Source organism: Saccostrea echinata, unplaced genomic scaffold (assembly GCF_033153115.1).
Source record: "Saccostrea echinata isolate AGI-Se365-2 ecotype Australia unplaced genomic scaffold, CSIRO_AGI_Sech_v1 ptg000019l, whole genome shotgun sequence".
Classification (NCBI taxonomy): domain Eukaryota; kingdom Metazoa; phylum Mollusca; class Bivalvia; order Ostreida; family Ostreidae; genus Saccostrea; species Saccostrea echinata.
In genome coordinates, this window is record NW_026889768.1 from 1,073,778 (window position 1) to 1,088,211 (window position 14,434).

At 32.8% G+C, this 14,434-nt stretch overlaps 1 protein-coding gene and 1 pseudogene across 1 annotated transcript; one reads left to right on the forward strand and one right to left on the reverse strand.

Moving 5' to 3' along the window:
- Positions 1-3,797: 3,797 nt before the first annotated feature.
- Positions 3,798-9,800, reverse strand: LOC133189535 (uncharacterized; annotated as a pseudogene).
- Positions 4,245-4,724, forward strand: LOC133189534 (P2X purinoceptor 7-like). Its single transcript, XM_061324891.1, has one exon. It carries the CDS (start codon positions 4,248-4,250, stop codon positions 4,719-4,721), a length of 474 nt encoding a protein of 157 aa, XP_061180875.1. The 5' UTR covers positions 4,245-4,247; the 3' UTR covers positions 4,722-4,724.
- Positions 9,801-14,434: the final 4,634 nt, after the last annotated feature.

The following is a 14,434-nucleotide window of genomic DNA, read 5'->3' on the forward strand; positions in this document are numbered from 1 at the left end:
ACATTTACCTAAATTGCATATGCGCAGTTTAAAACATAATGGGAGTTGGGGGGTATAGGGGTATATATTCTCAATGCTGGCTAAAAATGCAGTCATTTTTATAAAATTGATTTTACAGAGGTCAATTTTTTTTTCAATTAACAATTTAATTCTGAAAGAATACCAGTACCATTCCTTCATTTATTTCTATACTTGAATGTGTAGTTGTGTGCCAAGAACCAAAAAAAAAAAAAAAAAAATAGGTAATGACATTTCCTAATTTTTTTATCATACATATGCCACATGCATCTTAGAAGTTTTGAGGATTGTTTTACATATGAAAAATTGCCTTTTTCAATGGAAAAGTAACTAGTATTAATTGTAACGGGGACCGTTACAGATGTTCCCCAAACGCTCCCCAACACCCTCTTGGTGTCTTATTTCCTGTAAGCTTCATTAAATAAGGCAATGAAGTATATTGATCGTTTTTTGCATTTCACGCGCGCGCACGTGCATGCATGTGCAGGATGACCATGTCATCTCATCTATACTATTAATGCATCTTTATATTCTCAGTATCAAAACATTTCGTCAAAAAATAAATAAGTTCCGGCTATATCAAGTATATTGGTCATCTTAGCATTGCATGCATGCGCACCTGCATGCATGTTCCTAATGACCATGCCATTTTGTCTACACTTATAATTTGTCTGTTTATTCTTAGTATCAAAGCTTTTCATAAAAAAATATAAAAGTTATGGCTATATTAAGTATATTGGTCATTTAACACATTGCACGCGCGCGCATGTGCATTCATGAGCATGATGTCCACATCATCTTGTCTACACTTTTAATATATCTGTATATTCTTAATATAAAAACTTTTCATAAAAAAATATAAAAATTACAGCTATATTAAGTATATTGGTCATTTAACACATTGCACGCGCGCGCACGTGCATGCATATGCATGCATGCATGTGCATGATGACCATGTCATCTTGTCTACACTTTTAATATATATAAATATTTTGAGTATCAAAGCATTTCATCAAAAAGTATAAAAGTTACGAATATATCAAGTATATTTGTCATTTTACGCTTTGCGCGTGCGCACACGTGCATGCATGTGCATGTTGACCATGTCATCTTGTTTACACTTTTAATATATCCTTATATTTTGAGTATCAAAGCATTTCATCAAAATATATAAAAGTTACAGCTATATCAAGTATATTAGTCATTTTACGCATTGCACGCGCACGCACGTGCATGCACGTGCGCGCAAAATGACCTTGATTCCGCAAATCTACATAACATGCCTATTAACCCTAAAAAGGTTTCACCTCAATCGGATGAGTAGTTGACGAGATCACTCGCGGACAAAAAAGTACCCAGGAAGAAGAAGAAGAAGAAAAATAATAATAATAACTAGAAACTCATTGCGAGCAATGAGAGGTCTTCCGTCCGATTCTGAAAATAAAAACGAAAATTCAAGCTGCAAAAGTGATAAAAGAAATTCAGACACTCTAGAGATTTAACTCTGGTCGTCAGCGTGAAAATCCAACTTGCTAACCATTAACCATTCACTTTTTTGCATCACTTCCTGTCACGACCGGAAGTAACGGCGACACACGATTTTCATACGATGCAAATAAACTAATGACGGACTATCAGTCCTGAAAGTTTCAGACTTCAGTCGTTTATTGTTGCCGAGCAATTGTGAGAACAAATTCTAATTTTGAGGACAGGAAAACACGCGACCGGAAGTGAATTTTATAAAAAATCTCTAACGTGTCTCTAGACATTGTAGTATCTACGACATGTATTAAAACATTTCAATTCTTTTTCTATAAGCGATATTTATGAGAAAGATAAATATCGAAATATCGTATTTTATCTCCTAAAACCGGAAGTTGACGTTTTTGTTCCCGGAGGAGTCTAACATATTGCAAAACAGCGAAAGAGATGCAAGAAGGTGATGCAAGTTTTAATTTAAACAAGAAAAGTTGAATTTTTTGATTTTTTTTTATCACTTCCTGTGACGACCGGAAGTGACGGCTGACAGTTTAACCCAAATGATTTTGCCTACTCTTCAAGGACTATTACTCATATAAGTTTGTTGTCTTAATCTCTTACCGTTTCTGAGATCTCGCTCAGATATTTTCTCACTTTGAAGACAGAAAAAACACGCGACCGGAAATGAATTTTGCAAAGGTATTTGACGTTACTCTAGACATTTGCAATCTAAATGACATATCTAAAAATCATTTCAAATACTTTACCTATAAAAGATATTTATGGGAAAGTAAAATACTCAAATTATGGAGTTTTTCTCTTATAACCGGAAGTTGTCGTTTTTGTTTCCGGTAGGACCAACATATTTCGAAACTGCAAAAGAATTGCAATAATGTGATGCAAGATTTGATTAAAAAAAGAAAAGTTGAAAATTTCGATTTTTTTGAACACTTCCGGTGACGACCGGAAGTACTGACGGCAAAAACCAAGGTAATTTCGAACATCTAGAAGTCATGGTCTATCCTCTCTAACAAGTCTCCAGTTCATATCTTTAGCCGTTTCTTAGATCCTTCGAGGACAAAATTTCATTTTAAAATCAGGAAATTGTCCATAACTTGGCACTGGAACCGAATTTACCAAAAAACGGAATTTTATATAAACTTCATATAAAGACCTTTTATCCCTGAAAATTTCAAAGAAATTCATTGAACAGTTTTCGAGAAATCGCGTGCACAAAATTTTGTCTAAAAAAAAAAGAATAATAATAATAATAAGAAACAATAGAATCACTATAAGGTCTTCCGTGGAGACGGAAGACCTTAATAAGAAACAGAGTAAAAACAATATGTTCCCCAACTTCGTTTGGGGAACATAATTACTTGCACACATTCAGTAGGTAGTTTGGCAAACTTCTTGTGCAATTAACCCTGCTGTTCAAGATCTTTGATCAGTTGATAGGAACTTTTCCTGAACTTTAGAATATAGTTTTATTCCAGTAATTAAAAAACAAATAAAAAAAAAAAAAAACAGCAAATCTTTTCTCTGTAGCTTTCTTACAGAAGTAAAAAAGTATCAAAGAAACAAACAATGTGCCCAGTTTGGCAATGAAAAAAATTCTCAGCCATAAATGATGCTCACAATATTTCAAGACTATTTATTTTCATCTATAAATGAACAGTTCCCCAGAAATTGTAAAGATCATTAAAATGTTAGGTAATTGACAATAAATTGAAAACTCTTCACTTAAATAAACAAATTGTGATACTGTAAGTTCATAAAAATTATTCACAATTTAATTCTGAAAGTTTAATACAGAAACAAAATGAAATTTTCATGCACATCTGTTTACAAATTGATTTCATATACATATACATATATATATATATATATAATTCTAGACCACTGTATTTGAAAAAATAAAATTTTTCCTATGTTACCTAAATTTAAACAAGGAAATATATATATTTCAATGGTTTTGACAAATTGAAAGTTATTTTAAAAATGTATTAATAATGAAAATAATAAGTACTATATATAAATTTTAAAAGTCAAATGAACCTATGAAAAATAAGTACACTGTACATGTACATGTATTATAAAAATTTACATTTAGCAGTGCTGTCCCTGTGAAAACAGAGGCAAATGTAAAAGCTGCCCATGCAAGAGAAGAGGTTGTACCAATTGCCGAAATCCCTGCTGTCAATTCAAAGAAAACACAAGTACGCAGGAAGTAAGTATGATGGATTGTTATCCTACACATAGGAGTGTTGGTTATCAGTTAATGTTATGATGAGTGTTGGCTATCTGTTAATGTTATGATGTTCACCCTTCCTCTATGATAAGGTCCTCCTAAATCAGAATTGGTATACATGTATTTCGTAGATCTCACAATAACTATTACTGTTGTAGTCTGCTCGTTACCATCCTTATGCTAGTCAGAGCACACGCAATGTCAGCAGGGGACATCTTCCTAGCAGAAATCATTTGCTGGAGGCAGCAGCAAGTCCTGAAAACAGAGAGGACAGTCAGTTGGTTTCACATTGCAAGTATGTACCAAAAATAAGTTATGCTTATCAAATGTTTAATACTTCTTGAAATTTTTTTAAAAGGGTTAAAGAATCATAAATTATATTTTACAATGAAATTATTTTCATCTAAATATATTAACCAAATGAACATATATCTCTTATGTTTCATTTTTCTCACTCTAAATTCTTTTATTACTATACTTGTAGGATATTGTGACACAAATGGATGAAGATGAAATGCGCCAAGTTTTGAAAAGAGCTATAGAGGCAGAACCAGATTTCATGAGATCTTACATCCAAGGTTCATTACAGTATGAAAACTCCAGTTCAGAAATTGCATGGTGTTTATGTGGAGGATGCAAAGTATTTGAGGATCCTCGCATGAACCTATGCTGTTGTCAATCTCCATGCATTACCACAAAACCAGAGTTTAGAAATCTGTGTTTGCGGCATGATGTGCTAGAGATTGCCAACATTCTGAATTGGAGTTTTCATACTAATCTTGAACCTTCGTTTGCCCCCTCTACCTTCCGGAACCAGGCATATCGTAATTTTGTTTTGTGGCAGCATGGTCCTCTTGGAGCAGGAAGGAGAGTTCCAGTGCCATCTTGTGTGACTGTGGCAGTTAGGAGGAGGTTTCCCCAACTAGATGGAGCGTACAGAGGCTATCATTCAGCTAATTCAGACTCTGAATAAAATCACTAGTTTTTAAAAACTTACCACACTTTTTTCTGCTTTTCATTTCTGAAAGTAAAAGCCTTGATCCAGGATTTTCTATGCCTGATAAATTGGCAGAGATGCTGTCAAGGTCTTTGGACTGCTTACTCCTTGTGTAACCTGCACAAGGACTCCCATATATTTCCTTCATGCATGTTACAATAAGTTCTAAAATTAAATTTAGAACATTACCTTTAATAACTTCATGAACAAGAAATTTTCATCAAATAAAGTAATAGCAGTACATGTAATCAGGAAAATTGAATGTAAAAAAAATCATATGAATTTACACTCTTATCCTAAAACAAAAAATTGTTATGTGCATGTATATACATGTACAATAATTTTGTTATAGTTTCAAAACATTCTAAAGGGAAATTGAAACAACTCAAAATAATTAAAATGTATATTGCATAAAATTTAATACCTGGAATGTATGTGTATTCTTTAATTGTCTACTTTTCATAGGCAACCCACTGCTTGGTTTTCCGTGAAAAGTGGGAATACACATGTGGTAAACCACTCTCTGTTACTGCTGGTAACCTATGAAGATGGTTGTTGTGATCCATAACAGCTAACATGTTTCTAATGCTGTAAGACACTCTTTTAGGAACATAGTGCAGGAGAGTATGGCTAAAAAAGTTCTCTATAGCCCAAGTTTGGCGACAGTTGACATAAAATGACATGCTTCCACACCATTCTCTGTTTGTAACAATTTTCCAAAAAAAGATTAACATACTACTTAAAGCTCAATCAAGAATGCAATAATATGTTTAGACTTTAGAGATATAAAGAGTTATGCATAGAAAACTTCCCAAAACACACCTTAGTTCCTGAAATCCTGATGAATTCCTTCCGAGCCATTTTTCATTTGAACATGAGTTTGTAGGGTGATGGCATCTACATTAATGGAAGCGTAATAAAATTTCTTTATGTCTATTCATACAACTATCTAATTCATATACATTGAGTTGAATGTGTGAAAGGTCATATGTGTTTGTGATAGATTTGTGAGGCTTCGAGTTGTATGAATGGTGGATATTTTATAGTGAGGAGTGTGTGAGTAGTTTTACCAGTTTGGTATCAGGTGCCCATGCTTGGCATCAAATGCACTAACTAGCTCACTCCCAATTATCCAAGTGGTCAACTAATTTTGCCAAGAACTCTATATACAAATACTGTGACAGAGTATATCATATCATTTTATGATCTGCTTAATGGAAGTGATGCACAATTTAATATTTAAAGGATTTTCCAATTACCTTCCTCCAGGCCAAAAGTGTTGGTTGGTGACATGATGGAGAATGCCAAACCACCTTTTCACTAATTTTTCAACTTTCCCTTTTGAAGTGCTACAGCAGTACCAAAAATGATTCACTACAGGTCGAATCCAAGGCAAAAGATCTTTATTTGCTGCCTTTTTAGCAATTTCTCCCAACATAAAGGCTAGTTTCTTGGCTTTGTGCCAGATGTCTAAACTGTGCTGAAGATGTTTATATGGATCTGTACCTGTCAAATATGCAATATTGGTTTACATATACTTTTAATATTTATTATTAATTATTTATGTTTATCAAGATTTCTTTTAATTTAAATACTTTGATTGTAAAATGTCTAGCCTTGTAGGGTGTATGTAAATACAGTAAAACTTGTCTAACCTGGCCGCCACTGGTTCCAAAGAAACTGGCCATATAAGAATATATTCCGGATTAGACAATTAGTGAAGGGGACTTGATGTTTAAATCATTTTAGACAAAATTTTAGAATACACATCCAGATTAGACAAGTTTTATTGTACCAGTAATATGATAAAGGTTTACAGTTACATATTTCATTGATTTATTTTATGCTTTTATAAGTAATACTTTTAAATTACTGAAAATGCACTTACGCATTAAAGAAATAATATTTCTACTCGCATCTGAAATGATTTCCCACACTACATATGGTGAAGCATTAACAATATAATTGAGACCCCTCTCAATTAGAAGCCTCTCCATTTTGGGACTGTGCCGTCCAACCTCACGAGAATCCCCAATTTCCATATGTACAATGTTTCTGGAATGTATGTCCATATAAACTGCTGTAGACTTGCTGGCACAGAAACCTTCAAAATTTTCTTCATTGTTAGTGTGGTAAAAATTTACTCAATAAGAAATGTGGTGAAAGTATATCAATCAACATACTCAAATTAAAAAAAAAGAACAAGAAGGCAAGAAGATTACAAGTTTACATTCAAAAGACAATATATATTGCTTTGCAACTTGTGCAATATATTCATTAAACTTTTTTTTACAAGCACCACATAAGCATTAAAAGATACTATACCTGGGGTGTCATATCTTACATCCACAGCCAGGCTAAGAGGTATCTCTCTCAGATTTTCTGCAACTTTTTCCATGTGCTTTTTAAAAACTTTCTGCACAGCAACCTAATTCGCAAAACTACACTGTAGTGTAATAGCATATAAAATTTATGAAAGAACTGTATTTTACTATGTCCTTGATTTCAATTCATATCCCTGCATTGACTTTACATGAAACTTAAAAATTCTATTCTTTGCTTTTGCATAAAATTTTTACCAAATATAATATGCCCAATATGAAGACAAAATTTTATCAAAAATTAATGCAGAAAATATTACAATAAATGAAATTTTTTTAAATGTAGAGAAAATCCATTCAAGCATTACTGGTAATACATACTCTGTACTGAAGTTGCATTCTGTAGAATTGTCTTGCTGATCCTATTGCAAGATTAATAAATTTGGCACCCATGGTAAACTGATCCCATGATGCCCCAGAAAGAAGAACCATGAGTTGCAGCAGAATTGCAGCAGCACTTCTCCCTCCATAAAATGGTGTAGAAATCCATTTTCCTACATGACCATTCTGACATACAAATGAAGTGGAAAATGTGAAATTCTGTTAAATATTACATGAAAAAGTGTATACTTATATATATTTCTTATATTCAATTGATGCTTCTCTCTTTGTAAAATTTCCTTTTTCAAAGTTTCCCATAAACATCACTGATACATTTTTTTTCATTCTGTCTCCTTATAATATTGAAGGCTTATAATGTAGATTGTCATTTTTTCTTAACAAATCCTTTATTTAAATCATGAATTTCACTACCTGTTTATCATTTCTTTAAAGTATTTTACTTCATTATATCAATGCAATTAATAAAAAAAAATATAAATATGCTAATGTAAAGTAGGATTGAAGTTAGCCTCAATACCTCTTAGTCTAAATGTTCATTTCATTACCCTGGTAAACTTAAGAAATGAGCTTCAAACTGGTGTGCAATACTTACTCTGCAGGTAAATTTATAATTTACTCCTGCAGCTATTTTCTCTGCTTCAACAACAGAAGAGGGGAGTATTGGTCCAACACACTCTTTGCAAGTGCTCCTTTTAATAAGGTCCAATATTTCCCTCTCTCCAACAATAAATCTTCTATCTGAAAGGATATCCACCTCCTCCTTGTCATATTCATCAGTATTCCTTGAATGAAAATTTAAAATACAATTTTTTAATAAGAGAAAATAATCAAATTTAAGATTTTAATCTTTTATGTTACATGCTACAAGCAATCTGTGATTCAAAACAAACAAACAAACAAAAAACACTGCAATTTTACAAGAATATTTTTTTACATTAGGGGGAACAAATCCCTGCATCCAGTTCCTAAGAATTTGAGACATCTTAATCATGTCAAAAGACAGTAAAATTGTAAAATTATACCACTGTGTAGTAAATTGTATAGATTACATAATGTAGTAATTGCATAAATTTAAGGAATCACTGTCTAGTTTGTTGGGTATGCCAGGGCATCAACAATAGTTGGAAACGTCGAATATAATTTGCATAAAATGTTGTCTAATAGATTTAAATTACACGAGGCCTCCCATGTCAATTTCAATAGTTCCTGCCCACTGACGTCAGACACAAAGACAGGCGCACAAGATTTACATGCATATTAGGCCTTCTTAGCTCCTGACCTTTTGCTTGGCGAAATTTACATTCCGGTAGAATTATCAAGAAATCAAGTCACCTAACTTTCAAAGAGTTATCACAGAAAAAACAAATAGAAATGGAAATACAATCATGCATGTAAATGTAAGTGACATTTTATATCAATGATTTTTACTGTGGGGTAAAAAATGAATGTTACATATTTTTTTCCTATCTTAGTTTTTCATTTACAGCAGATGCTATTTTTAGTTATAAAAAATCCTAAATTTGTTACTTATTTTGCATTACAGTGTTTGCCTTTCACAAACCTTGATATATCTTTCCACATCCCATATTCATCTTCTTCCTCCTCTTCTTCATCACTTTCACCATTGTCATCATCTTCATCACCAGAAGATCCAAATATCTCTTTCATGATCTCATTTATTTGCTCAGTATCCTGTATGCATGCATGTTTAAAAGACAATAATATTTACTTAGATAAATTATAATGCATGAAAGGCTGGTTTCTTTTTTAAAAAGTCTCTCTTCAACAACACAAAAACAGACAAACAAATCCCATAATTATTTCTTTTTTTCATGAAATGGTAAAATGGATTGGGTTGTGCCACAACTGAATGCATGCGTTACATGTAACACAGCACTAGTAAATATATTATATGAAGGTAGTCAAGTCAGACAATGCATCTATCGCACTTGTATTAAAGAAAATGAATAAGAAACGATAAATGAATATTACTTGCTTGAAGATTAGCAGTGCACAGAAGCTTCAATATATCACTTTTGCATTCTAGATACTACTTACATGCTGTTCTTCCATTTCTTCATCTTCACAATTATTAGCATTGTCCGAAATATCGATGTCCATATTTCTGATACTCTAAAACAATATAAAACGCTTTTATTTTACAATTCGCTAATCCATCGTCACTTTTATTCGTGAACTACAATAATAATTGCTCCCCCGTGTTTACACATGTGCTTTTGGACCTACTTTCATTTTCACTCAACATTTTCCTCTGCGCATGGGCAAAACATAATACGGTCAGTCCGTGGTGAGTGCAGACGTTTGTCTGTCTGAGGTCCACGTTACATACTCTTTACATTGTAAATATATTGTTTTTATTCGTAATTGATTTTTTGAGATGCTTTTGCATATGCTCGTTTATCTTACCTTCGTGTTGGAAATTTACAACCAGGAACTTCAGTTTTTCAGTGCATGCACATGGACTGCACAAGCACCAACTTCTGTGACCGTGTAACTGCGTGTTGTCAGAGTTGCTCAACACCAAGAATGCTTTCAAAAGTATCTCAGAACTCGAGATACTTCGGAACTTTTTATTTTATTGAAGAATTCTTAGGTGTTTTACTAATAGGCCTTGGGTAATATCCGATGCGATTGGAACCGACTGACAAAATCAGTCGTGCGTGAGCACACAACTGGGTAGTACTTGGTTAGCAGATAGTAGGGTTATCGAAAACTAATATGGCCGACTCCGATTTGGCATTTAAAAGACTTCAGTAGAGCTTTAATAACTCATTATGTAGAAGGAATATATTAAACCAAATATAAGATCAGGCTCCAGGATCACGAAACAGACTTAGACTTAAGTCAAATTTTTAATAGTCTGTAAAATGTTTATTAATTATTGAATTAATCGCTAAATTTGCAGAGAACAACACTTTAGTGAAGTTAAATTAAGAAATATTTTAATTTTGGTCTGCTTCACTTCAACAATATATTAGTACATCATAAAGATTTGGACTTAAGCTTAAGATGTTTCATGATCCCGGGGCCAGGTCTTAACTTAACACCTTGATGTACCACATCCAGTGATATTGTTCATAGATGATCTTACTTGATTTGTTGGTTCTATTTTTCTGTGTTATGATGTAATTGTTCCATGACAACTACCTATATTTAGAAGAATATGTACATATGTAGTCCCAAAGACCCTTTATTTAAATACTTTACATTTTATTAAATACATGTATTTATGTGTTTTGAGATTTCTTTTCTTTTGTTTACACATTTTTATTTTCTTTGTTTTGTCTACTGCTTTATTTACATAAAAATTTACACTTTATCATAAATTATTCATATTTAACACTCATGTAATGAAGATGAATTTAACATGTAATAAAAATGTGTTAAAATTTATACCAAGTGTGTAATTTTTCCTAAAATCTTCATTCAGTTTACATGTACGAGTATTTTTCTAGACATTACATGACACTGACACAGTACTTGGTATTTATTAAACATGTTTGGTTTAGGTACTGCAAGTGCTTTAATCTGATATAGATGTTCACACAGTTGAACTCTGGTATCTTGAACATTCAATCTTTCGAAAACTATAAAAATGTAAAAGTGAGTTTGAAGTCCCAACCACATTTTCTTTATGTAATTTAAGCTCAATATCTCAAACTCTTGGAAAAAGAAACCATGAGGAAAATATAAGTGATGTCTGATCACTCCTCTGTTGCAAAAAATTAGAACAAATATACCTTTCATTTATATGAATGTGCCAGTGAAATTTTTGCTGATACATATGCATGGAAAACAAGTATAAAGTTACTTAGTCAAGGAAAATGAATAGATTTGCCCATGTATTAACACATCTGTGTTGCCCATCTATTAACATATCTCTGTTGCCCATTAATTAACACATCACTGTTGCCCATGTATTAACACATCTGTTGCCCATTTAATACCTTTCTGTTGCCCATTTATTAACTTGTCTCTGTTGCCCATGGATTAACACATCTCTATCCGCCATTATTAACACATTTCTGTTGCCCATTTATTAATACATCTTTGTTGCCCATTTATTAACACCTTTCTGTTGCCCATGTATTAACACATCTCTGTAGCCCAATTATTAACACATTTCTGTTGCCCGTTTATTAATACCTTTCTGTTGCTCATTTTATGAACACATCTCTGTTGCTCATATTTTAACACCTTTCTGTTGCCCATGTATTAACACATCTCTGTAGCCTATTTATTAACACCTTTCTGTTGCCCATTTTATTATACATCTCTGTAGCCCATTTATTAACATCTCTCTGTTGCCCATTTATTAACACATCTCTGTTGCTCATTTATTAACAGCTCTCTGTTGCCCATTTTATTAACACATCTCTGTTGCTCATTTATTAACAGCTCTCTGTTGCCCATTTTATGAACACATCTCTGTTGCTCATTTATTAACACCTTTCTGTTGCCCATGTATTACACATCTCTGTAGTCCATTTATTAACACCTTTCTGTTGCCCATGTATTAACACATCTGTTGCCCATTTAATACCTTTCTGTTGCCCATACATTAACACATCTCTGTTGCTCATTTATTAACATCTCTCTGTTGCCCATTTGATGAACACATCTCTGTTGCTCATTTATTAACACCTCTCTGTTGCCCATTTTATTAACACATCTCTGTTGCTCATTTATTAACACCTCTCTGTTGCCCATTTTATGAACACCTCTTTGTTGCTCATTTATTAACACCTTTCTGTTGCCCATGTATTAACACATCTCTGTAGCCCATTTATTAACACCTTTCTGTTGCCCATTTATTAACACATATCTGTTGCCCATGTATTAACACATCTGTTGCCCATTTAATACCTTTCTGTTGCCCATACATTAACACATCTCTGTTGCTCATTTATTAACATCTCTCTGTTGCCCATTTGATGAACACATCTCTGTTGCTCATTTATTAACACCTCTCTGTTGCCCATTTTATTAACACATCTCTGTTGCTCATTTATTAACACCTCTCTGTTGCCCATTTTATGAACACCTCTTTGTTGCTCATTTATTAACACCTTTCTGTTGCCCATGTATTAACACATCTCTGTAGCCCATTTATTAACACCTTTCTGTTGCCCATTTATTAACACATATCTGTTGCCCATTTATTAACACATCTCTGTTGCCCATTTATTAACACCTTTCTGCTGCTCATTTATTAATACCTTTCAGTTGCCCATTTTATTAACAAATCTCTGTTGCCCATTTATTAACACCTTTCTGTTGCTCATATCTCCACACATCTCTGGACACATTCAGGACATTTAAGGATGACAGATTGTTGAGGTGAAACATGATAGCCTTATCTGTTCAGTACAACTCCCTGTATAAATCTCAGTAGTCTCAGATTGGTTAACATTCAGAATCCAGGTGATCTGAATAGTGTATGTAAGGACAATGTGAGTAAAGTCATAATGAAATTAACTTCCTGTCGCAAAATGATTGAATACATAATTTATATATTAATACTGATTGACAGATTATCCCTGTTTTCACCACTCCAATCAATTAAAATTTACAACACAGTGTATTTCTCTATCTATTTTATTTTCCCTTTTGCATTATCCATGCATAAATTAGCCCCCAGGGCTGAAAAAAAATGAAAATGTACAAAGTTAAACATTAAAAACTTTCTAGCTTATAACAGAGATACAACTTTTTTATAGGATGGGCAGGAACTTCATAGATTTACAGTTCTTATGTAACAAATCTGAACTGCAATGGACGGACATTAAAGTGTACAATATTTATAAAAATACAAAAGTAAAGATAAATATTAAAAATAAAAAAAGATCTATACATAATAAATATATATTTTTTTTCAAAAAGTTGTGGTTGTTCAAAATGCCCCTTATTTTACAGTAACTGTTGTTAGAATTTCAATTCTATGGTGCAATAAAAGTGCAGCTAACAAGTGCAAAAAAAAGAAATTACTTTGTCCCAATAATCAGTTTATATATTACAAACAATTGTTATAAAATTGAACAATATCTAAAATCACAACCAAGAAAATCCTTGTATAAAAAGAGACAGATTCTCCTGCTACAGTAAGAACTATGTGTTTTCAAGCTGAAAACTACTCTGCTTATAAATCTATTGAATATTAAAACTCTTGAGTATTCACTAAATAAGCATTGAGACTAATTGCAATGTAAAATTCTTAATTTTTCCATTTTTGTAAAGTAAATCCTTCCCATGTCTTTTTGTTCCAAACCCTTCTTCAAATTTAACCTGACCTCCTCCTGACCTTAATTACAAATACACAAAGCTTCCATCTAATTCTCTCATTCATACTAATTAGATTTATAGATGTACATATAAACTTTCTCGTTCAACATTCTTTTTTTAAAATGGAAAATGCTCAGACGATATGACTATTTCTGACAGAGAAATTAATTCTATAAAATAAACATAGGTAATCAAAGATTACGAAGCTCACCTCGACGAAGGTTATCTATAAGTAAGGCAAATCTCACATCATATTTTTTCTAGTTAGTGTACATCCCAAGATCAATATCTATACAATTTTGGTTTAAGAAGGACTTATAATTACTTGGAAATAGACCTGCTCAAAAAACTTTAACCTGGTCACTCATCTGGAAAATCTAGGTCAGATTCAGCATCCGAAGCAAGTGTGTAGTGTTCATCCCTAGATGCATCATCCATGCAAGTTTGGTTCAGGTAGGGCTTATAGTTACTTGGGAAAGGATCTGCTCCAAAAACTTTAACCTGGTCACTCATCTGGAAAATCTAGGTCAGATTCAGCATCCGAAGCAGGTGTGGTAGTGTCCATCCCTAGATGCATCATCCATGCAAGTTTGGTTCAGGTAGGGCTTATAGTTACTTGGGAATGAACCTGCTCCAAAAACTTTAACCTGGTCACTCATCTGG

Excerpts from the sequence above, each read along its gene's own strand:
- LOC133189534 (XM_061324891.1), top strand. The coding sequence starts at position 4,248 with ATGGATGAAGATGAAATGCGCCAAGTTTTGAAAAGAGCTATAGAGGCA.